This window comes from Ceratotherium simum, chromosome 10 (assembly GCF_057802395.1).
Source record: "Ceratotherium simum simum isolate JZ-2026a chromosome 10, ASM5780239v1, whole genome shotgun sequence".
In the NCBI taxonomy this organism is placed as follows: domain Eukaryota; kingdom Metazoa; phylum Chordata; class Mammalia; order Perissodactyla; family Rhinocerotidae; genus Ceratotherium; species Ceratotherium simum.
In genome coordinates, this window is record NC_141909.1 from 58,303,239 (window position 1) to 58,329,852 (window position 26,614).

Below are 26,614 nucleotides of genomic sequence, written 5' to 3' on the forward strand. Positions count from 1 at the left end.
CCAGACTTCAAGACTTACAACCAATGCCTTCCTATTCAGTGACGCTTTCCCTGCTCCCTCCAGATTATCTCTGCCTCCTTGGTACTCCTGAAAAAAGAATCTGTCCTGCTATGTTTGTTCATTTCCCAATAAACCTCTTTTATCAAGCTCATATTGGATAAAATAATAATTTCAAGAGGAAAAGAGCATAAGAAGACCCACAATAATCCATTTGTTCTCTTATAGAAATCTTAACAATAAGAATAATCACAGATACAAGTGATGAAGACAAGTGAAGAAAACAACTAAGTGATGAAGATACAAATGATGAAGTGATGGTGCAAAACCCAGTTCTATCCAGCACCCTCCGTGAAGAGTATAGGAAGAGTTGAGGAGGCCACGAGTTTCCAGAGATGTTGGGCTGCCGTGCATTTCCCCAGCCTTGCCCTGCCCTGGGAAAGGGGAGCAGTGCTCTACCTCATGCCTAGTTAGATGGGCATAGAGGCACTATTTGGAAAGCCTGATGTGTTCCCTGGAGTTTTTGACCCACAGGCTTGGTGTCTGACACATTGCTGACACCTGAGTTTCTGGCCTGTGGGGTGGCAGGGCAGAGAGAAGGGGGCTGCACTGGGAGTGAAGGACACTCTTCCCAGGGCAGGGCATAGGATACAGGTTTTTCCAGATGTGGGCCCCACACAGGGGAGCTGCTATATAAGGTTGCTTTGAATTGTTCCTGAGATAAGGGTCTTGAGGGGTGGGTGGGATATGACTGCAGCAGAAAGGCTGAGGGAGGAAACAAATTGTGAAAATCCCCCAGCCTGGACTTTGCGTGATGAGCCAGATCAGAACAACTGAATAAGGCTGGAACATTAGCAGGATTATCTTAAACATTCGTATTTAAAAATCAAAACGATCATTCCGACAGCTGGAATAGCTTCTCTGTACTATGCAGCAAGATATGGCCAAATTATTCCACATTTAGGGCAAGAAGTGTTCTATAGTCAGCCAGGCCTTGTTTGTATATAACTAAGAAAATGAGTCACTTACTATTTATTCTGGAAAACTTTATTTTTCAGTGTGGTCTATTATGCTTGTCCTAATCAAAACACTGGGTGGCAGTGTTTTTACTGAATGATTTCAGAAGAGAGCCAAAAGGAGTAGGTTTTAGTCTTCTGAGAATAATAATCCTACTTAACCAGCACTGATCAAAAAGGCAGTATGCCTTCAATCCACTAACAGCCTGTGCTCAATGTCATAACTCTACATGCAAGGTTTAACCCCCCCACACACACACTCTCACACACCCAAACCAGATGCCCAAAATACTATCTTGATAAATTGAAAGAAAAAAAGTCTCTTGCCTCACCCAGTTAACATCTCCATGCCTCATTTTTAGTGGTATTTGAATTTGTCTAACAAACCCAATGAGATGGAAATGTTAATTTATTTGAGGGGTTGAGTATATACCATTATCATCCCAAAGAGGAAGCGCTAAGATTCTCTTCTTTACCTACTATTACCAGAAAGTGATCTGCTCATTGTCACCAGTGACAGAAGGCTGACACCTGGTGTCAGAGAGATGTGAATGAAATTGGAAATTCAACACTCTTGGATTAGAGTCCTGGACTCAGGCCAAATACTACCAGGGTAGAGATTCCTTTTATTTTCTCTCTAAAGACCAAAAGGACATTTTCTCCTGGCCTGGCCAAGGCTACCAAAGGACGTGAGGAAGTTTACAAACTATGTTCTCCAGGGGGAAGATATTTTCTACAGCCAACCAGCCTGGGTACAGGCAGAGTACAAATTAACAGCACAGCAGATATTCAGTGTGTTGGTCCTCACAAATTCTTTTTTCTTATTCAAAAAGTTGTGGTAGGGGACTTTTGGGGGATCTCACATCTGCCACATGCATCCACAACATATGAACTCTTTATATATAATTGTATGTATTTTTACACCAATATGTTATATATATTATAAAGCATGCACAAAAATATAATTTTAACAGGAGGAGATGAAATAACAGACATAGACGCTCTATCACACTCCAGTGGATGGTCTTGGGCACCCTCTAAGAAGAGCACGCTTCACTTAGGAACCACTGGTACTAATGCACCCGGCCGTTAACAGGCTAGCATGATCGTGATTTCCTACGTGCATCTTGTTCTGCTGTCTCCACAGCCTGTGAGTTAGATTGTGCAGGGGCTCCTGTCTACACCATTTTCAGACTAGGAATCAGGCTTCTAAGGATGTAACGACCTGCCCAAGATACTTTACGAAGGCAGGACTCATATCAGCTTTTCTTATTCTGAAACTCTTACTTCATAGAGTATGTTAATTCTATTTTTTGTAAAAAGTGTTTTTGAATCAGAATTTAAATTCCCAGGGGTATAAAAATAAAGCAAGTAAGAAGCAAGATGTGTGTCTGGGCCTTGACACAGATGGGTGTAAGGACTAGTTTTTTCTTTCTGGCTTTCAACTTTTACTAAACATTGATGTTTAAAATTAATGTTTTATACCTCAAAAATACATGAATAACTTGTTTGTAGAAATGACATTATCTATCAAAATGAAACCCCTTGACTATCATCCACAATTCTGAAGCTCTTCTCCTCCTTCCCAGAGGTAACTGCCATTATTTTCATTCAGACCTTTTCCTATGAACTATTTCTACCTATAGAAAATATACATATTGTTTTGATGATTTTAAAATATAACAGTATTGAATTATGTGGATTATTCTGTAACTTATTTTTCTTCATAAATGTCTTGGGTTGTTTTCATATTTTCTCTATTACAAACAGTGCTGCAATGCACGTCCTTGCCCAGGTCTCATTTTGTATGTCTTTCTCCATGAAGCTGCTGAAAAATAATTTTGCAGCACCATTTATGGAAATGCCCATGCTTTCCTCACTGACTTGAGACACTACCAATAGCATAGACTAAATTCCTGTACGGGTCTGTAGCAGGACTTCTCTGATCTATTGAACTCAGAATTCTGAGTTCAAACCTCTTTTAATTATCACAGCTTTATAATGTCTTGACACCTGGTAAACCAATTTATTCTTTTTCAAAACTGTCTTGGTATATTCTTCCATATATATTTATAATTAGCTTGTCAAGTTCCATTAAAAATATTGAGATTTTGATTAAGATTGCATTGCATCTTTAGATTAATCTGGTATGTATTAGTAGCTCTAGAGTATTGAGCCTTTCATTCCATGAATACGATATTGCTCTTCATTTGTTTAATGCTTTAGTAAAGATTTTATACAGTTTTTGTTCAGGTTATTTCTAGGTACTTGTTTTTTGTTGCTGCTGTGAATGGGATCATTTTCCTTTTATACTTTTTTGTTAGGTATTTACAGGCTAATAGGAAAATTATTAATTTTGAGATGTTGATCTTGATTGTAATACTTCGTCCGCCATCTTGAATTTAGCTGCTGCTTCTGTCCTCATGGTCACGTGTGCTTTTGTGGCTGCTGCTGCACCTTTATTTGCTCCACCACCTCTGCCAATTCCTTTTTAGCTGCTGCTGTTGCCATCCTCCCCGTGGAAACACCACCAATGGCATTTCCTTTCTTCACTCAAACCCAATCCTAAACCGAAAGCTTTTAAAAAAAACTGGGCTGTTTTTGTTTTAATAAAGTTGTTTTGGTTTCAGAAGTTCCATAAACCAATGTAATCTATGTTATATACTACATATGTCCAATGTGCCCAAGTACAAGACAATCTTGAATAGCAGATCTGCATTTTTCTGATGAGAATATGCAAAAAAATTTAGCTATTTTGAAATATATTTATGAACTCAATACAAAATTCCTGTCTACTTGTCACAGCTTATTACACATATATTAAAAATATTTTTAAAATGTCAACTTAGAATCTTCCACTGTAAGATTTCATGAAATGATTTTATCCAAACTCTGCACTTGCATCTTCAACATTAGAGACATCACAAGCCACTTTTTTGAAGCATCACACATCACCCTCACTTCTAAGTGGTTTCTAAGTGAGATACATTACTTGAATCTATAAACGATGCGGCCACTGGAAATTTTATCCCCCCAAATAAGTATCCGTTGTATAATATAAGGATCTTTTCTTCTTCATGCAGTGTATTTATATATCCACGGCATAAATACCTAACACGTTTTTAATGTAAACTTCACTGAAGTTTAACACACATGAAAAAGTATATAAATCTTAAGTGTACGGCCTGGTGAATTTTCAAAGTGAACACACTCATGTAACAAGCACCTAGATGAAGAAAGAGAGCATCACTCATACCCCAAAGGGCCTCTCATGCTGCCCTCCAATCACCTCCCCCAGGGCCCCAGCCCTCCTCCTGCTATGGGTGACACCATCCTGACTTTAACACCATGGGTGAGTTCTTCTTGGCTTGGAATATCAAATGGTACAAAATAATTTACACAGTATATAATTTTGTATCTGGATTCTTTCACTCAAGATTATATTTGAGACCCCTCCATGTTGCCACATCTAGTTATGGTGTGTGCATTTTCATTAATGTAGAATATCCCAACGTCTGAATATACTCCAATTCTACCCATTCTATTGTAGATGGATATTTGGGTTGTTTCTTGATTTTGGCTATTATGAGTAGCACTGCTATTGGCATTCTCATATAGGCTTTATACACATGTTTCTGTTGGGTATACCTTGGAGTTGGAATCGTTGGGTAGGGGCATGCATACGTTCCATCTCAGCAGACCCTGCCAGTTACATTCCCATTAGCAGGTCACCATATAGCCTTGCCAATACTTGGGATTTCTGCTGTCTTAACTTTAGCCATTCAGGTGGGTGTATTGTGGCATTTTATTGTAGTTTTTATTAGCATTTCCCTGGTCTTAGAATATTTTCATGTTTATTAGTCATACTTATATCCTATTTTGTGAAGTACTCATTTGAATCTTTTTCTCATTTTTCTGGTTTTTTTTTTTTTTAAATGAATTTGTGGGAGTTCTTTATATATTCTAAATACACGTTGTTTGTCAGATATATATATTGCAAACATCTCCACCCACTTTATTATGGCTTGCCTTTTTACTCTTAATGGTGGCTTTACTGTACTGTATTGTTTCTTAAAGGGATCTTAAAGAGGGTTTTACAACATCTACAATAACCCAAGAAATCTGGCAATTCCTTTGCCTCCTTTTACACCTGATTCTGTCAGGTGACTTTTAGAAGCACATAAAACTAGTATGAGGAGGTCATTTTTAGGTTATTTGTTGTTTACTATAAAGTTGTTGAGATGGCTCCTTATAACATGAGACACTTTGAGAATTTTTTTTGTTATGGAAAACATCTTACATATTTAGGCATATATAAGAACTCATCCCTCCCCAGGCCAGTATTTGTAGCACAGAAAAGCAAGCTCAAATTTATTGACTTCCTATATATCCTCGACAGTCAGGATATATAGGAAGAAATTTATTGACTCAAATTTATTGACTTCCTATATATTCCGCGTTGCAACAGAAGGCCTTGTCTTTATTACAGTCATATAAGCCAATTCCTTGTAAAAAATCTCTTAACGTATATATCTCCTACTAGTTCTGCTTCTCTGATTAAATCCTCAACTAATACAATGATCTTAGGACCACACAATTGTTTTTCTTTACAAAAGAATTACCAAAAACATACAAAAAATTTATAAATAATTTTCCCTATTAGAGAACACAAGACTGTTCAGACTGGAACCACTTTGTGTGTAGCTCATTATAGGGCCCAACCTTGATTACTGATATTTAAATAGTACTTTTAATTTTTTAGTACAATCCAGTTTACATTTAAATAGTACTAATTTTATAACTTTAAGAACCTGATGTCTTCTTTGATTACCATGTATGCATTACCATATGCATTCTTATTGAATGCTTAAAATGTATTACCTTTGTGCTCTTCAACAGAGAAATATATTTCTTTTAAAACAAGCAGATTTTATTTGTTTCAAAAGTTTGTTCATTAAGTTCTTAAAGGAATACAGTTTCGTATTTACAAATTACTTCTCTTGGTGTGCTCATCAAGCTAAGTTTCTGCATGTAACTAAAGGAAAACATCTGTGTTGACAGTAACATATGAAACAAGTTTTCTTATCTAGCTACAGTCAGATTGAATCTTATTATTTAATTCTTACCTCCTGAGAGATGCTCATAAAACAACATCCATAACTTTATTTGGCTCAATATATAAGACCCATGTAGATAATAAGAGAAATATCATTGGATTGGGTTTAAGAAATCTAGCTTCTAATCTTAACTGTCCCACAAATAACTGTATAACAATCGGGAATTCACTTAACCTTCCTGAGCCTACCTCCTTATTCAACAACTAACAACTAGTTATTAAATGCCTACTAGGTAAGTCAAGCAGTTGCTAGATACTCGAGATATATATAAATATGAACATGATGAAGACAGTCCATGCCTTCATAGGCTAAAGTCTTGAAAGGTGAGGAGTTTAGGCTAAATTACTGTTAAATCATCTGTCCTAGAGTTAGTACTCTATGATTTGAATGGGATTACATTCACATTCTATGACTTGAGGTCAATATAACAATGATTTCCAAATGACCTCAAAAAAGCTATAAAGTACCAAATATTTTATGAACATTGGTAAAATAACTTTTAAAATCAGAATTAGGTTTTACATATCAGAAGGTGATTCAACTATTGAATGAAGCATTTTTAGCATTATGAAATCCAATGTTTTGAAATCTTTTCCCCCTGCAATTCTGTTTATTACAATTTCATAATCTTGAAGAGATTCTCTTATCTCAAGTTTTTCATGCATTCAGGTACTTTGCATGATGTCTGATGTGATCAGTAATAAAGGTTGCAATGAAGTAGTAGCTATGATCATAACCCTAGAAGACAAAAGAGAGAGATGATAAGACATTGATCTACGATTCAGAAACATCAATATTAGGGACATTAAATATATCTCTCATGTCATTTAATTTGCTAGTAAATAGTCAAAATTTTACAATATGAGGAAGGTTTATAATCAAAATCATGCTTGTTATACTTCAACATTTTCACTGAACATTAAGAGTAGCAAAAATATGAAGAAAAATCAAACATTCTGCCTAGCCTTTCTAGATGCTGCCATTAATATGCAAAGAGGAAGTAACACATTAATTAAATGTACAGAGTAAACACGTAGTCCTATCAACAAGAACTAAAAGATTCAGAATTTAGACAGCTTAGAAACATGGGCAAGAAGTTCCAACTCACAAAAGAAACACACTAACATCAATAAGACAGAGAGAATGTTAAAATACAAAAAAAGCACACATTTAACAAAGCAGAGAATGAACACGAAAATGCTCCATCATTGTTTGGGAAGTCAAATACAGCCATCATAAACCACGTTAAGAATTCCATTTCCTACACAGTAAAAGCATATCATATCTGTGAGGAAAAAGGAATAATTCATTAAACCCTGACATCCCTTAGCAAGAAACCAAACTGGGTAAAAAGTCAGTAAACTTGAAAACTACGATGAAACAGAGAGAAAATGTAATGTGCCAAGCAGTTGTGTAGAAACAAATCTCAATCCATCTGGTCAATTAAAACCACTGATATAGGTAAATGGAGAGGCAACCCTTCTTTGGGGTGTCCTCTGAGTACAAGACAACAAGTAGCGTCCAAAGGAAAAAGAAAAAAAATTAAGGTGAGGAGAATCTAAGGGTGTTAAACAGAGATAATTTTGGGGACAGCCTCACCTCCCCAAACAATTTTAAAACACAAGGTGGAATAAACTGAAAGATAAAAGTCTAAGAAAAATTTTTAAGTTTTTAGGTTATTCTAGTAATTGGTCTCTGATGGGAGAAAATGGTCATTTTTCTAAGCACTTAACAAAAATAGACCTAACAAAAATATCACCTGGGTTTCAGGGAACAAGGCAAATCCCTAAGGTTTTGATCAGTATTGTGGGAGATCAAAATTTGGCCACCCCAAAATATATCTCTTTACCTTGATTATTTTCTCTGACGGACATCTGACCTCCCCCACTAACTGGGGAGGCTAAATTCCTAAAGGAATTTAACTCTGGGTATGGACAGACTGGCAGGGTCCGTGCTAAGCCCATTCTTTTCAAAGTTCTGTTTACCAAATATTTACATTTGTAAAGGTATCTCCCTCTGTGTACTGGGAAGAGGGGGGCATGACATTATCTGTGGAAACTCTTATCAGGACGGAAGGAGAAGACTTAAGTCTACATACTCTTGATTACTATAATTTCTCTCTCCGGCCTCGTTCTCTATAGGTGGCCCTGCAAAGAACTGCCTGCCAAACATTTACATTTCCCTCTCCATGTGAATTGTCTTCTTCCTCTCTGAAATCCCAAACCACCCCCCTACAACATCCTCCTTTGTTTTTAGCTGAAGATGGTATTTAAGATGAGAATCGCCGCTATTGTGTCGAGAAACTCAGTTTCCCTGGTTTCTCCCACGTATACATGTTATAAAACTTGGTATTATTTTCTCCTGCTCACCTGTCTCTTCATTATTTGGCCAGCCATAATAACCTTAAGGGAAAGGGTGGAGGGGGATTCTACCTCTTCCCCAACAGTATCAAAGGAGAATTAGTAAATGTTCTCAATCTTACCTCCAGAGGTATGCAACGTATATCTTGGGAACAGCAGTTAATAAAGAGTTCTGGTTTCAAGTCATCCAAGTAACTTAAAAGCAATCTGTCCTCCTTTTCGTGGCTAAACCATAGAAGTGAATCTGACAGGAATGCTGTCAAAACTAAGGCTGAGCCTTGGAATTATTAGGTATCACATCTCTCAGTGATTAGACTAGTCTCAGTTAATTAAATTTAGAGCTAAAGGACAGTTTCTTATATAAAGAAAGAAACTTGAAGAAAAGCATTTTTCACTCATATAATTCTTGAATTGTTAAGAGGTCAGACAGGCTCATGATTTTCAGGCCACAAAACCTGTGAAATATAGTACCAAGTAGTCCCTGTCATTTTTCACAGATGAAAAGATGGATCTGATTGAAAATAGGCACAGATGCAAGAAAACAGATGCCTCCCTCAAAACACTTGTGGAACAAAAACCCTAATGTGACTGAGTATGCTGTATTTTTATGCTTAGTTTCACGTAGGTTCAGAGCCGTGCACAGTTTCAGGCACACAGTGGGTAGCCACCATTATTATTGTTATTATTACTATTTATTACTATTATTTTATTAGAGAAGTCCCAGGTTAAACTGAAGTGACAATTTTGACCTCTCAGGGCTGTATTGCAAGAATAACAGTGTATTTCACCTAAAATACAAATCAAATGTCCTTAACTTCCATAATGATATTTAACAGAAGATCCATCTGTATGAGAAAATAGAAAATCGCTGCCATTAGAGACCAAGAAAGATTTTTTAAAACGTCAACATAAAAAGCAAGAGAATACATGTGAAGTATTTGCATTCTGGTAGACAGAAGATGCTTATATAATTAGAGCTAACTGTGTCATTCTCGACTAGTTTCAAGTTCTATTTACCAATATTAGTAAATAGAGGTGGCTCCTTTCATTTAATTCTTTGAGTTGGTTTGGTATGTGAAGCGACTTGTGCGATTATATATATTTAGTGACACTTGAAAGGGCCTTACTTTCCTCTTCTACCTCACATTGTAAATTGAAAAATCCTCAGTAGCAAAACACTGCTCTTAGAGTATAAAAATACAAGAATGCATTCTTTCATTCTTTAGTCAATTCTCAAAAAAGCAGCAATGCTCCAGCAGCTATGATGAACATTTATTCTGACAGGCAGTGTTTTCCTCCATATTTTCCAGACTCAATTAGAAAAGCTCAGATATGAATCCCCGGGTTATTAAGTCTCTTCAGAGTACAAAGACGACTGTTGCAAGGTATTCATTTGTTTATTTAACAAGCACTTCCTGAGAGTCCACGTGCTAGATAATTGTGCTGAGCATGGGGAAACAGAGACGAGTGAGAGATCCCTGCATTTCTGGAATTCTGAGCCATGTTCTTACCCTTCTCTAACAGGCAGACGCAGAGGCCAAAACAACCTCTGACTCTTCAAAAAGGGTCTGAGACTTAAGGAGGTAGTATAGCCTTGTTTCGATGTTTCTAGAAGTTTCCATTAGGTCACTGAATTTTCTTCTTCATTGTGTAACTTCAATAACTAAAAATAAGACATACTAGACCTTTCCACTTCAGACTAAGATTTGATCTTTGTATACTAGCTATCAGAATTCTGCTACCTAGTGCTTTTTCAATTTAGATTCACTAAAGCCAAAACAGAAAAAGAAAAATAATAGGAAGTAACAACCAAATAAATATCCCTATGTACTACCCCTCCCTCTCAATTTTTTTCTGACAGTTAACAGAGTATAAATATAGATTGTGGGCATTTAACACCATTAAAAAAAGGTAAAGGCACAAAGTTGGGTAAATCATACACATGATTCTAATAATTTTCTTTCCTCCTCCTTAGATCACTTATTTATATATACCCCCTATTATTTTCAGCTTATTTAATTCTTCTCAGCTCCCATTTCATAAAGAAACACAGCTATACTGTACTTATACTGAAATGATAAAGCAGATGATAAGACTCTCAGACCTGAGGTAATCTGAAGTCAGTGGAAGTTGGCTTGAAGATCTGAAAGTAGCCTCTCTGGAGCCCTTGCCCAGGCACGTCCACGCAGTTGCTCATTCAGTTACAACAACCTAAACATAATCTGCTTCAGACTGTGTAGTTCATTCTTAACCTGACCTTGCTGGAAGGAAAGTGAATGAAAAATTGTGCCTGAGCTAAAGATTGTGACTAGTGATTTCAATACTTTCAACCCTTTTAAAAAAAGAATTGAATTCTCTGTTTGACTCATTAAGTATAGCCAACTGTGTTTTTGAGTAGCTTCGGATATAAGCATTTTAGAAATAAATAATTTGATTTATTTCTTCCCTCCAAAAATTTCAACAGTGTTCTAACTCTACACTGTTTTTATAACAAACTCTAGAGATTTTTCAGTCTTTGTTGGTGGCTGAAACTTTGTTGTTGGTAGTAACAGGAGAATTTCCCAGCACAGCCTCAAGGGAAGCAGAAGCATCCAACACTGCTAGTGCCAAGAAGTTAAAGTCTTTTAGGAGAAAACATGGTTTGTTACGTCACGTATAGCTATAGTTTCTATAGTTAAACACACTACTGTATTTATAATCAAATTGGTATTTGGATTCCTCAAAGTGGGTTACTGATCTAAAACACATATCTTGGTGATAAATGTTCAAATTAACCTAAAAAAATTCTTATTTAAGGATAGATACTCAGAGACAACAAAGTACATATAATGTATTGGTTTTTGACATGCTTTTCCACATGATATATATATGGTTGACATGTTCAAAATATCACAGACATTCAAAAAACAGGGAGATTGCCAAGATCTGCTACATAGGTTAGACAGGTAGAAGGTTATGCAGTTTCTCCTTGTGCTAGCTCTAATTCCATCCCTGCGCTCCTCAGGAGCACTCCTTCACCTTACTTGAGAATGGTTATATAGATGACAGGAGACAATATCTGCAGTCAACTGACCCTGCTTCCAGTTCTGGATCTACCATAAACTAGCTGTGTGACCTCAGATAAGCAGGTTACTTTTCTGAGCCTGTCTCCTCATCTGTAAAACAGATGGACAGCAGCCATATATGAAAACCCACAGCAAATATGATACTTAATGGTGAAATACTGAAAGCTTTTCCTCTAAGTTCAGGATCAAGACAAGGATGCCCACTTTGGCCACTTCTATTCAACACAGTACTGGAAGTTCTAGCCAGAGCAATTACTCAAGAAAAAAAAATAAAAGGCATCCAAATTGGAAAGGAAGAGGTAAAATTATCTCCGTTTGTAGATGATATGATCTTATATGTAGACAACCCTAAAGATTCCAAAAATAAACCATTAGAGCTAATAAACGAATTCAGCAAAGTAGTAAGACACAAAGTCAACACACAAAAATCAGTTGCATTTCTATACACTAACGACAAACAATCTGAAAAGGAAATCATGAAAACAACTTCATTTATAATAGTATCAAAAAGAATAAAATACTTAGGAATTAACTAAGAAGGTGAAAGACTTGTACAATGAAAACTACAAAATATTGCTGAAAGAAATTAAAGACGACACAAATAAATGGAAACAGACCCCATGTTCATGGACTGGAAGACTTAATACTGTTAAGATGTCAATATTACCCAAAGCAACCTACAGATTCAATGCAATCCCTATCAAAATTCCAAAAATTTTTTGCAGAAATACAAAAATCTATCCTAAAATTCATGTGGAATCTCAAGGGACCCCAAATAGCCAAAACAATCTAGAAAAAGAAGAACAAAACTGGAGGACTCATGCTTCCAGATTTCAAAACTTACTACAAAGCTACAGTAATAAAACAGTGTGGTATTGGCATAAAGACAGATATATAGATCAATGGAATAGAATGGAGAACCTAGAAATAACCTTGCATATATATGGTCAAATGATTTTTGACAAGAGTGCCAAGACCATTCAATGGCAAAAAGATAGTCTTTTCAACAAACGGTGCTGGGAAAACTAGATATCCACATGCAAAAGAGTGAAGTTGGATCCTTAACCTAACCTAATATATACAAAAATTAACTCAAAATGGATCAAGGACCTAAATGTAAATCCTAAAACTATAAAACTCTTAGAAGAAAATGTAGGGCAAAGGCTCCATGACACTGGACTTGGCAATGATTTCTTGGATATGACACTAAAGGCACAGACAACAACAAAATAGTCAAATTGGACTTCATGAACATTAAAAGCAACTCAATGCAACAATGGGCTAAGGATTTGAATAGACATTTCTCCAAAGATAGACAAGTGGCCAATACGCATATGAAAAGATGTTCAGGATCACTAATCATTAGAGAAATACAAATCAAAACCACAATGAGATCGATATCACCTCATAGCCATTAGGATGGCTACCATCAAAAAAAAAAAAAAAAGAAAGAAAGAAAGAAAAGAAGTGTTGGCAAGGGGAGAAATTGGAACCTTTGTGCACTGTTGATGGGAACGTAAAATGGTACAGCTGCTACGGAAAATAGTACGGAGGTTCCTCAAAAAATTAAAAATAGAATCACCATATAATCCAGCAATTCCATTTCTGGGTATATACCCAAAAGAACTGCAAGAAGGGACATGAATAGATACTTGTACACCCATGTTTACAGCAGCATTATTCACAATAGCTAAGACTTGGAAGCCACTCAAGTCCCTCTGTCCATTGACAGATGAATGGATAAGCAAAATGTGGTATATACATACAATGGAATAATAGTCAGCCTTCAAAAGGAAGGAAATTCTGACACACGCTACAACATGGATGAACCTGAAGAACATTATGCTAAGTGAAATAACACAGTTACAAAAAGACAAGTATTGTATGATTCCACTTATATGAGATACTTAGAATAGTCAAAATCATAGAGACAGAAAGTAGAGTGGTGGTTGTTAAGGACTGGGGGTAGGAAGAATGAGGAGTTAGTGTTTAATGGGTATAGAGTTTCAATTTTACAAGATGAAAAGAGTTATGCAGATGGATGGTGGTGATGGTTGCACAACATTATGAATATATTTAATACCATTGAAGTGGAGATTTAGAAATAGTTAAGATGGTAAATTTTATATATGGTGTTTTACCATAATAAAAAAAATTGAATTAAAAAAAAAAACACACGGACAGGATAGAAGTGGTCTCTTATTCGGTCATATAAGGATAAAATGAGCTAATGCTGTGAAAACATTTTGTAAACTGAAATGTACCACAGCGCACACTGATCTAGATTACTTGAACATATACCATCATAACTACGTTTTAGATTAATGTGCCTGACGTATTACCCTTAAATATAAATAAATGTTTTTAAAAATCACAATCATATATAATTTTCAGTGTTCACTTTTTATCTTGAAATAAAGGTTTTGTTTATATTATGTTCCAACGCTTATGAATAACTGATTTTTAAAAAATAAAAGCAGAATTTCTTTAATTATAACTGTACTAGCATAGAGTTAGGTGAGTAGTAGACAATCAAAAGTACTTAAGGAAAATTTGAAATTAAAATTCAGTAATTACTCTTAAACAACTAGAAATACCAAGTAGCACAATGGATAGATTCGCATCTAACTCAAACAATATAAAGTACACGTGTGAGTGAGGCTAAGCTGTGTACATAAAATGAAGAGTAGTTAAGGTGGAAGCTTGGTATTCTATTGCAACAATAACTGCATATGTAAAGAAAGATGTATCTAGTAATGTTGAAGATTAAGTACTATTCAAGTATTAAACTTCTGGGCTGGCCCCACGGCTTAGTGGTTAAGTGCGCGCGCTCCCCTACTGGCAGCCCGGGTTCGGATCCCAGGCGTGCACCGATGCACTGCTTGTCCAGCCATGCTGAGGCCACGTCCCACATACAGCAACTAGAAGGATGCGCAACTATGACATACAACTATCTACTGGGGCTTTGGGGGAAAAAAAAAGGAGGAGGATTGGCAATAGATGTTAGCTCAGAGCTGGTCTTCCTCAGCAGAAAGAAGACGACTAGCATGGATGTTAGCTCAGGGCTGATCTTCTTCACAAAAAAAAAAAAAAAAAGTATTAAACTTCTTATTCACTGATTTTACAGTAGGACAGAAAATTGTAAATACTTTTCACTACCAAAAGCTTTCCTATTTCTACGGAATTTGTTCTTAAATATCATTAACTTAATAGGAAAGCTTTCACTTTAAGTGTCTTATTGTAATTAAAAAATATCTTACCAGAGGTAGCTTGTCAAATTCTAAAATAAAATTAAGAAAGTACTATGGAATCTTGCTTTTTTATGGTTTCCTAGTACTTGCCTCTTGTAATCTAAAAACAACAGGGATTTTCTTTTCTGTACAGGCAGCTATGAAGTTATCAGGTAGTAACTGTCCATCTGAAAGAAACTGGTCATCTTTTCCTTGATCAATTAGTACGTCCAGCTGAGAACCTGGATATGAGTTCACAAGATGGGTAGCATCATAAGCCTATAAAAAGAGGAGAAATATTGAAAAATAAATTTAAAAGTGTCCACTTCAGAATATACTATACTAGAATCAAATAGAAATTTAAAGTCATTTAAGCTCTAAGGCTGATTAAATTGGAAATATGCTTTTAAGTTGGCTTGACTGGTTTTTATTTATAAGGTCTTCAGAATTCTATTTCCCAAATATAGCCTCTTCCCTTCTTTCAAGCAGTCCTAGCTCAGTGGCAAGAATTCTTTATCTCAAATATTCTTCAGAGTATAGCCTTTTTTCTTCCAAATCTTTAAAGTTCTTAATCGCCTCTCAACTCCAAAAAAACCCGTAATTTTATGGTTTGTAAATCCCTCCACAAATTGACTATTTCTTTTAACTCCACTAACTTTTTCTATTTCCTAACATTCTCTATTTCAAATAAAAAGTTTATTTTTTTCTCTCTTCTTTTTGGCTCTAATTCCAGACATAAATACATTCAGTCCTCCCTTTTGTAGTCTTTTGAACAGCACCAAATGTCTGCTGTCTCCATGAGCTTTCAGGAAGACTTGACTTGAATAATCTGATTAACATTATCAATTCCTCAAATTTATTATCTGAGGAGCTGCCACTAATTATAATTTTACATTTTACACATCTATCTTTACATATTCTTGATTATTCATATATATTCACTAACCATAACTTTTATGCATCAATCAAGACAAACAAAAACCAAAAGATTTCTCCTTCTAAAGTATCATGCTTTTTAAGACTTGCTTTCTTTAATCTTAAAAAGAAAGAGTAGAAGGGGATCTTTAAAGTCCAACTAGTTCTAAGTTCTGATTTCATAATTCTGCATGGCTTCCTTATTCCAACAGTAAATTAAATAATAGCCTAAACACAGTATAAAATAACAAAATCTACTGCCACTTGGAGAAAAATTACATAATTAGATTCCTTTATAGGTTACCACACCTCTACCTCTCCTCTCCTCCCAATCAGTTGGTCTTCTACCCCACTCTTCTATTAGACCAGAAGTCCCCTGTGGATGGGAAAGGGTGATCACCTTCAGGACATAAAATCTCAGAACCCCACACAGACTACGCACATGGCGAGGACTCAAAACACTGACATACCTGCACTGTCAGTTCTCAAAGTACCCAACAGTAATCATTTTCAGCTGCTTCCAATATAATAAAAATCTAAGCCTAAACAAAACAAAACTCTAACCTAGGAACTAAAGGATTAACTCTCCAGTTTGTTAGAATTTCAATGACCAATCTTAAAAAAAAAAAAGGGGTCTGTGTGTAAATGACCTTAAACACACAACCATAAGACCAAAAAAGGTTTATTTTTCCACTCAAATATTTTCCACTTGTTAACATGCACATGACAATGAGTTCATCTGCAAAATACTTAAACTCTTGGTGGAGTTTGCAAATAGCCCATTTCTGCACAAGAGTAAAACGAATCTTAGGACAAAAAGGCCATTTTAATTTTCATTTTGAAGCATCTGCTCCTATGCTTGAAAAAGCAATCTTGCCATTGGGAATATTCAGATAAATGTACATTACACAATATCTATTCATAAAGACTTTTAAGTCTGGAATTTAAAATCCAAATCTGAGAGATGCTGGATTTTGAAACAGACACACAAATATTAAGAAGCCAGGCCTCGTGGTTCCTATCGTACAATGGAGCACATAGTTAATAAGAGGCAAGTCTAAATTTAGTAATAATATGTGGTATTTTTTGGTACCGTTAATTTAGAAATAAACATGTAAATTAATCATTAGCAGAAAAAAAAATGTAGCCTCAGAATATCTGCCATAATTCAACACAATTAGAAAATAAGGGTTTTTTTGCTACTGTTATATGTATACACTTTTTCTAATTATTTTCAGCTCTGGATCCTTAACTTGAGTGAGCTAGGGACATAATATCTAGTGTATAGCTTTTTAACAAATTTGAAAACTTAAGAATGAGTATGAAGACAGTCATCCAGGACCTACCTTCCATTTATTTTGATCTGTTCCCAAATATCCACTAAAGGCTTTTTTGCCCCAAGGGCAGAGCACTGGGTTGCAAATTGGAGCAAATGCTGACACAGACTTCAGAAACAAAAGAAATTTAAAAACAAGTTATATTTTGCCAAATCAAATATGAACAGATATTTAGAACTTGCTTAAAAAATCACAAGTGTATTTGAACCTGTTTATAAACTCTGACTTGCCATGAAAACCCCTGTGAACAACTTTCCTTTTGTTATTTTACAGGCTTAGATTGTAAGCCTCTCAATGATACCACATTGTGTGTTCTCTTAAGACAGTTAACAAACTATAGGTGCTAAAATAAAATAAAGCAATACACTACATTTTCATTAAATAAGGCACAAATGGAAGTTTATGTTCAGAGTTTCTTTTTTTCACTTAAAATTAATGAACAGAAATATAAAATAGTTTATGCCTACCTTTGTTAACATGTTATTAAATCTAACCACCTTATTTCTCTTAGTGCCAAGAAAGTACCAAGAAAAGCCCTTAAATATGGCAGAATTTTTAATACAATTTTGCCTTGCAGGACATTTGGTCCTGCCCAAAATGTTCATGAGCATATCTGGTCCATGCCAAATGGTTCTGGACAGGACCAAATGTCTGTTAATCCAATTTTGTGTTCTGTGCAATGTTGTTTTTTACTGGATAAAGTGCAGAGATGGACTCTCTCAGTTTCAGAGTTATCAATGTGTATGTTTATCAATGTCTACTAGCTTATTTAAAGGACAAAAAATTCAACTAAATTTGATTTTCTCCCTTAAACACAATAAATTGACTGCCTTATGTATAAAAAACGGAAAATAAACCCTTATTTTAAAAACCCACTGTCATGCTGTGAATTAGTTTAACTTGATAATAAAGCTTACCAAAAGAAAAATATTTGGTGCCACAGCAAGAAACTGCTATGAGAAATATTTTCATTTCTCAGTGGCACACCTGAAATGATTAAGAAGTTCTTTCTAAGGGAAGGAAATGGATTAACCAAATCTTGAGGTTTCTGATAGCCCTGTGATTTTAAAGACAGAAGCAATCCTAAGATAATCACTGCTTCAACACTTCCTTTTTCAACACTATGGTATGCCGCTCTGCCCACTATGACATTCCACATAGGGTGGTTATTCCAACGTGGCGCATTTAAACAAATGTTAAGCTATAAAGTTTCGAATAAATGAATGGGGAGGCTGAGAGTGATATTTTTCAATCAAGCTGCATTCCAATTTTCCTCAGTGAAACAGAGGAAGAGAGAATTCTTAAACTTTTACAAATCATGATTATGTTCTTAAACATTAAGAACAGAGAATTCTTAAACTTTTACAAATCATGAATATCTTCTTGTACCTCAGAAAGTCGAAGTCAACTTTACAAAGATATTCCTATCCTAATAAAAAATAGAAGTATATGATATATACCACCACAATAACATTAATCAAAAATAACCTTTAGAAAAAAAAAAACTTGGAAAACTATAGTTTGAATAGAAGCAATAAAAATTGCTTTATAATACTTCTACTAGTAGATCAATTAGAAACACTGATAGAATTCCTATACTTCTGATTCTGCATTATATACATTGTGTGGTCAAATTTAATAATCTTCCCCCACAATGCCTTGAAATTCCCAACACTAGAAAAGTTTAGTCCCAATACTAAAACAACAACATCCTAATTTCAATCTTTGAAAGTTCCTAATATTATATTATCAAAGAGAAATATTTGTCACAAGAAGCTTAGGTAATCTTACTTTGTATTTTCCAGGATTCTTCAAAGTACAAATCAGAGCTCCATGGCCTCCCATGGAGTGGCCAAAAATAGACATCCTTTGGGGGTCCACTGGAAAATTGGCATTTATGAGTTGGGGAAGCTAGAGAAAATTTAATAGTGTGACAAAAGATATGAGAGAAGTAAGTTTAGACTTTTTCAAAGTCATATAAAATAACTACACAATTAATACTTCTAAATCACAGTCTTACAACAGTTTGAACTAGTAAAGATGAAAAAAACATCTCAGGTAGACAATGATTATTAATATATCACTGGAGAATATATGGTAAATCCTCCTTAGAAAGCAACTTTAAGATGATGATGCAGAAAGAATCTTTACACTGCTCTAAACTTTTGATCTAGTAAACTCACTTCTTGGAATCTATTCTAAGGGAAAAGTCCTTGGAATAGAAAAAAAATTATACACAAACATAATCAATGCAGTAAAATTTATTATGGTAAAAATTATATGTAAATACATAAATACCCTACATTAGGAAAAAGTAAATTATAGCATATGACAGAATATTATGTAATTATTAAAATTATGTTACACATAGATTAGAATATTAGACAATATTTACTTTATACAACTAAAAAAAGAACAAGATAGTTTTACAACTATATGAAAACTAGTCATACAAAAAAGTGACAGAATATAGTTCTTGTTTGAGGTGACAGAATTATGGGTGATTAAAATTTTATATTATTGTTTCTGAGTGTTATGTACATATTAATTAAAATCATAAAATTTAGAAAAATGCATAAACTGCGCATAAATATTAAGAGAAGCAATGCTTTACCACTTATTTATCCTTTCTGACTAAGCCTTGGTGAATCACTATAAAATATGCCTGAATGGGGGCAGGCCCAGTGGCATAGTGGTTCGCGTGCTCTGCTTCCACAGCCCAGGGTTCATGGGTTCAGATCCTGGGCGCGGAGCTGCACACTGGTTATCAAGCCATACTGTGGCAGGCATCCCACATATAAAGTAGAGGAAGATGGGCACTGATGTTAGCCCAGGGCCAATCTTCCTCAGCAAAAATAGGAAAATTGGCAACAGATGTTAGCTCAGGGCTAATCTCCTCACCAAAAAAAAAAAAAATATGTCTGAATGAACCAGCTGTCAGAGAAATGAAAGTTTTTTCATACACTATTTTCTTTGCATAACCTGGCTAGTGTACACAGGTATCAATATAATTATTAAACTGTTTAAAACTGTACTTAATGTTAAGTTAAATTGCAGTAAATAAGACTGTAGTACTAGTAAACTTTGGAATTTTCACTAAGATAATTAACAAATATGTACCAAATAGATTCAACAACACCATGCCCTAGTTTAAAATTCTGGACTTTGTGTCCAAAATCAAACGTTTGGCAATCACCAATTAATAACCACAATATAAATTAAATTACCTCCTTTGTTACATAGGAGTACATTCTGTAGTTAGTTTTCCAAGGATCTTCAGTGGCATCCACGTAAAACCCAGCACCAGTACCAAAGTCCCAGCTCTCATCTTCTCCTTTAATATTGCAGCCACCTATCAAGGAAAAATCTTGTGGTTTCATCTACTCTGTAGTAATGGCCCACGTTTAATAACACGCACTTTTAAACGTACCTGAAAGTTCATTTGCATTAGGGCTATTCACCAAATATTGTGGGCTCTCTGCCTTTTGGGGGACATACTTCCTGTCCCTCTTGAATGGGGCCATGTGACTAGTTCTACTCAATGAGGTGAGAGAGGGAATGCCCTTCCAGGCTGTGGTTTTCACTGTCAAGGCAAGGCACACTGGCCTTCTTTGTTGAAGTTCCCTCCTATGTATTCTGGACATAAGCTCTCTCACTCTGTTTTACCTGTCAAGGGGCTTATATACTCTTTTTATCTTTTAGAAATGTGTTGAGATTCCTTCTCTGATGACTCTCCCCGATTACCAAGCTTCTTTAATTCTCTTTACCACTGTGGTCTTAGAAGGGAAGGGAGACAAACGCTTGTGCTCAATTCACTATTTTGAATTGGAACCGTCTTATGTACTCTCAAATCATTCCATCATATTTCCCCTATTCACTCATTCCCCAATGGGATTTTCTTATATTCTTTTTAAATTTATTAAGTTTGGGGCCAGCCAAAATAAAAAAAATTTATTAGGTTTTATTTATTTATTTTTATTTTTTTTTGTGAGGAAGATTAGCCCTGACCTAACATCCGATGCCAATCTTCCTCTTTTTGCTGAGGAAGATTGGCCCTGGCCTAACATCCATGCCCATCTTTCTCCATTTAATATGGGACACTGCCACAGCACGGCTTGAGAAGCAGTGTGCGCCGGTGCGCGCCTGGGACCCGAACCTGTGAACCCTGGGCCGTGGAAGTGGAGTGCAGGCACTTAACTGCTATGGCACTAGGCCGGCCCCTAGGTTTTATTTTATATAGCTGCATGTAGTTAAAAAGTCAACCATTAGGAGTTTTAATAGAATTACAGCAATAGGTAGAGTAATTTGAGGGAAATGACCTCTTCATAACATTCAGTCTACCCATCCAAGTACACGGCATTTTTCCATTTATTAAAGTCTTCATTTATGACCTTTAGCAAATTTCATGTTTTTTTAAAAAAAATAAATCTTCATATTTTTAAAGTTTATATTCCTAGGCATTTTATATTTTTGATGCTATTTTGAATTAAATCTTTTATTACATTTCTATTGAGACATGTCTCACTTTTGTATGATATGACCTGTGAAAGGACACGCACTACTTCCCACGGTCAGCCATTTAACTTCCAGTTACTTTTGCTGGCCATTTAAATACCATTTCCTGACACTTGTATGGTCACAAAACAAGTTTTAACTCTCCAATGGATTGAGTTCTCAAATGTATGATATTCTCATTCCCCTAATGTAAACATTCTAATTATAATTAATTATATTAAAACTAATACTTGTTTAACTATACAATTGTTGATTGTTTGATGATGAACAAAGATGTGAAAAGACGTAATTACCATACAATAAGACAGTTTACCTATGGAATAGAAAAATTTCTTAGGCATTGTATGTTATTTTGACACTCGTGCCAATATGATATATTAATTGAGTTGTTCAATCTGTTTTGAAGTGTCTTAATCTGTAAAATGGGAATAGCAAAACTGTCCCCTCTCATAAGAGAGATGTCATGAGTGAAATTCAGTGAGAAAAATGTATAGCATGGTATTTTAGAGTCGTGATGTCACTTGGAACATTAACAGAGATAATAGCAAAAATATGAAATGAACTGTAGAGTGTATCTATTATAACACTCATCATTTAGTCTTAAAGATTTCTATTTTTACAAAGGCTCTCTGGAACAAGAACACTTACGAGGGCTGGTATCTGGAGCAATGACGACAAGGCCATGTTCTGAGGCAGCCTGATGATAACCAGATTTTGATATAAAATTTTGCTCTGTGCAAGTTAAACCTGAAGATCAAAAATATTGTTATCTCATGCTATATAAGGTTTAATCTTTTTATAATACAGAAAAACAAGCTCACTTCGTATTAAATTTTTTTTTTAAGAAGTAACTCTGAAGACATTAAAGTTCCCTTTCTCATAAGATTTATAATAGTATTAATCTAAGAACCGTCTTACGTTAAATGTTTTTGTGATTTTCCAGATCGATGCCAGAGAAGATCCATGGACTCCAATTAAAATATTCTAGAGAAGACTATAAAAAGTTACTTGTCTGTAGTTTCTAAGTAGTGTATCGTGGGTGTTTTGGTTTTACCTAATATTATTCTATTTGAGTGGTAAAGTCTCTACAAACTCCAGAAATTCTTGAGTAGGTACAAACTAGGTAAATAACTTTTTGAAGTTCTTGCCATTGAGTCCAAACTTTACATTCTCTGCTAATTACTTGGTCTAATTTAAAAGAAGTGAAACAAATGTAATTCAGTAGGTCTGAAATTATTCTCAGGATAAAGTAAGAGTCGACTATGACAGGCTCCTAAAGTCTTTTATAAATGGCTCAGAAAGCATATCCATAAGATAAGAGTAAGATAAGCCAGTTAAAAAGAAAAAGAAATTCCTTTATAAAACTCAAATGTATAATGCTTACCAGACAGCCAGTACAGTGCAGGGCATTTTCCAGTTTCTGCCTTTGGTGGTAAATAGATCGCAAATTTCATTTTGCAGTTCAGCTCAACGCTGTAATTTTAACAGTCACAACAAAAAAATCAATGCCCCTCATTAGTCAAGACAGAAACATAAAATAAGCGATTCAATGTCCAAAATAAGGGATTCCACCAACACTTAAGAAATATACCTTGGCCCTTAAAGAAAGAATGGGGCCAATTTAGCATAGTGATCTATTAATCAACCTGAGTTTATGCTTTGCATGGCACATAGTCATTTTGGACAGAATAAATTAAAAGAATAAATGTAATATCCTCAGTGTAGCACTAATATTATTAAAAGAAAAATCGTTTCTGTTTCTAAAGAGATGTATGAACTAATAAATCGGCTTTTATAAAAAATGAATTCTAAAGATCTTAAATTCATGTTTGCTCATGGGTACCAAAATGTACACGTTCTTAACTCGTTGTTTATCATTAATATTTTATTACAATAACTAAAATCACAACTAGATAAGATAATTTTGATAAAACCACAGGTATTTTTCCATGTAAGCAGTAATTCATGCAACAATGATCTTTCATGGGCTTATTTAAAGACTCAAATAGATAGAAGCAGAACAAGATATATCTAAAACCGTATCTTCTTAGTAGTTACCTGTCATGTTCAAAAACTTTCTGCAATCCCCCAAAGCACTTGTTGCTGGAAATCTGTTTCAATGCCATTCTTCTCCTATTAGTGAAGATTAATCTCATTAATTTCTAGAGAATTAGTTCCTTAAAAACTTGAAACAAAACTGTTTTCAGATCAATTATCCAAACATACAACTGTTTTCCACCTAGAATATTTTTTCACATGCTAATTTTCTCTGATAAACAATATTAAGAAACTAACTTCTGTACACACACTTACACTTGTTACTCACTTTAGAAAACTGTAGTACTTTGGTATGTCATTACTAATTGATTAACAAGCTTTTTTTGTGTGTGGACTGCCCTAAATTCTTTTTAGAAAGAGGCAGAATAAAATAAGTTACTAACTGATTATTTTGGCTTAGAAGATTAAAAACTGTTAATAGCTTACCTGTAAGCTGTAACAAAGGAGTCAAGGAATTGATAGGACTGATTATGGTTGATTTTAAAAAGGGAGGAAAATGATGTAATAATAATGATTTTAATAATAACATAACATTTATTGAACATCTACAGTGTGATAGGCACCCTTCTACATGCTAAACCAGATCACATTACTCATTCTATGAGTTTTTCAGAGAAAGTGATGCACAACTTTTAGACCAACATTTCTTCTTTTAAAACAAACCAACAAGTAAAACACAGGCTGTTTTAAGTGAATTACAAGTGCAGATTGTCATTGGGAAATTCTCAAGTTTTATAATTCTCTTTCCTCAAACAAATCTTTTAAATTTCCATAAATAATTTTAAACTTACATGTTAAAATATCACACACTATTAGGTTTTAATAATAAATACAAAAAAATTGGAAAGCCATCTTTATCATAAACATCTGTTGATTCTGATTTGTATCTCTCAAGAAAGGATTCCCTTCCCCTTCTTATTAAAATCAGTAAGCTGTACACACCAAATAAAAAATCCTCAGATACCAGGAATAGGTATTACCACTCTGGCGGTCTTCTCCGTGAAATGTTCTACTGTATGCTCATCAGGTGCAGTGTTAGGGTTACTCTAAAAAGATATATAACAATCATCTTAAAAAGCTAATTTTGGAAATGTCTTTGAAAAATTCTAAATAAGATTAGTTTCAACCTTATGTTTAAGTAATCTCCTCAATAAATCCAAAACTTAGCTTTGCATTTGAAAGCTGGGACTTGAACCAGAAAGTCTGATATCAGAGACTCATCAGCAGACTCTGCTGCTATGCTCTCCTGCCTCCTAGCAGGTCTTTAAAACATTCTTTTTTTTTTTTTTTCCCCAGACACTCTTAAGATTAACTAATTTTATAGGATTAGGGTATTTCAAATACACATAGAGAAATTACCTTCTATTCACAGGTTTATGCTTATCTATAAAAGATCAATTCTTAAACAACAAATTTCTCACAAGATGTTATTAATTATTGAATATTAATTTCAGCTATTCTTGTTCATGATCCTTTCTTAAATAATGAACTAAATGAAATACCTGTATAATTTTAACATATATACACACAAGACCAAGGAATACAATTATTTACTGAATTATTCTACAAGAATATCCTATTTTCTTAAACCTAGCAGGGACTATGTCTGCTTTCCCAAAACATGGTACACTGAACATATATCCAGTACATAAGAGATACCCAATAATTATTTGTTGAATTAATGAATAATTTATTTTTTTTAACTTCTGACTACCGATTACATGAAAGTTTTAAAAATTAGCTTGTCCTTTATCTCTATTGTTCTATACTTTGTTATTCAATTCATCTATATTAGTAAACGAGAACTAGTCAATTTCCTCTGCTCTTTGAATGTTCTTTAATTAAAATCAAATACTTTCCATTTGGTCAAAGAAAAACAAAGTTAAAATAATGTTTTTTTAAACTGGTAGGATGAACTAAAAAAAAAATCAAAGCTTTTTAAGTTTTTTTCTCCCCAACCACCCATTTTAGAAACTACTTTCAATTATAAATCAAGAAACAAGTTAGGCTCAATAAAAAATATGACATAAGCTAAGAACTAGATATACTATGATATATGACATGATATACTAGGTGATTACATTTTTCACTAAAATTTTTCTATGTGAAAAATAACATATTTTAAACCAGGTTATTAGATTTTTACATACAACTTTCAAACTAACACATAATAATGTACACATAAGTAATAATGTACACATAAGACACTGTCCAATTGCTACTTGCTTTTCAGTCTGCACCAAAGGGTAGACGATCCTGAAAAAAAAGACCAAATGCTTCATAAACAGGACATACTTTTTACCATAAAGGTTATATAGACATGTACAGTACACTACACACTCTCAACAGGGACATTTTCTTCTCTCGAGGTAGGTGATGGTCTCCGCTGGCTATGGCAGCTTGGAAAACGCAGCTGATCGAAGAGCACACCCCTTCATCTCAGTCCTTAATCTAATTTCCTGAATACCCATTTTGCCACAAGGCCTAGTTTTTGGTCAAAAACTTTTGCTAGAATAAGATTCCTATGAAGAAAGTCTTTCTTTTAAAAAATTTTTAAAAAGTTTTAAAGTGTAATTTGGAAGTAAGAGATGTAGTCAACTGCTGAGAGTGAAGAAAATCAGGAGTGGATACTAGAAAAGTAGAGAAATATAAAAAGCCTAGACATGCCTGACTAAGAATTGTAGATCAAACCTGGAATGCAGGGAGGAGAAAGGAGGGAAGCGATGAGGACTTAAGGACTACTGGGTTGACTGGCTAGAAAGGATGAACTGGTGAGAAAATTCAGTTTATGAATGACATTGAAGTGACTGATACACAGTAATAAATAAATAGAAACTTAACATACTACATACTAAGTGTCATCTGTCTGACCTTTCATTTAGGTTCTAGAACAGATATGGTGGGAGAAATGGACTGAAAGAGTAGAGTAGAATAACACTCCACCCGAAAAACCCAAAACAATTTCACTGTGTCAGTGCCAGTTTATTGACTAGAAAGTCAATAA

At 34.6% G+C, this 26,614-nt stretch overlaps 1 protein-coding gene across 3 annotated transcripts; it reads right to left on the reverse strand.

Annotated features, from left to right (window-relative positions):
• Positions 1-5,921: 5,921 nt before the first annotated feature.
• Positions 5,922-26,143, reverse strand: ESD (esterase D). Of its 3 annotated transcripts, none has more exons than XM_087436056.1 (10): positions 25,837-26,143; positions 24,553-24,656; positions 23,611-23,685; positions 22,937-23,025; positions 22,201-22,299; positions 20,265-20,389; positions 18,829-18,948; positions 17,047-17,145; positions 14,897-15,064; positions 5,922-6,868 (listed from the first exon to the last, which is right to left on the reverse strand). In XM_087436056.1, the coding sequence occupies exons 3-10, from the start codon at positions 23,676-23,678 to the stop codon at positions 6,788-6,790; spliced, it is 849 nt and encodes a 282-aa protein (XP_087292182.1). In that variant the 5' UTR covers positions 23,679-23,685; positions 24,553-24,656; positions 25,837-26,143; the 3' UTR covers positions 5,922-6,787. The 3 variants fall into 3 exon arrangements, with proteins under 3 accessions (XP_087292182.1, XP_087292183.1, XP_014645478.2); XM_087436057.1 differs by lacking the exon at positions 25,837-26,143 and adding an exon at positions 25,808-25,826; XM_014789992.2 differs by lacking the exons at positions 24,553-24,656; positions 25,837-26,143 and having other exon boundaries at positions 23,611-23,723.
• Between the last annotated feature and the right edge of the window lie 471 nt (positions 26,144-26,614).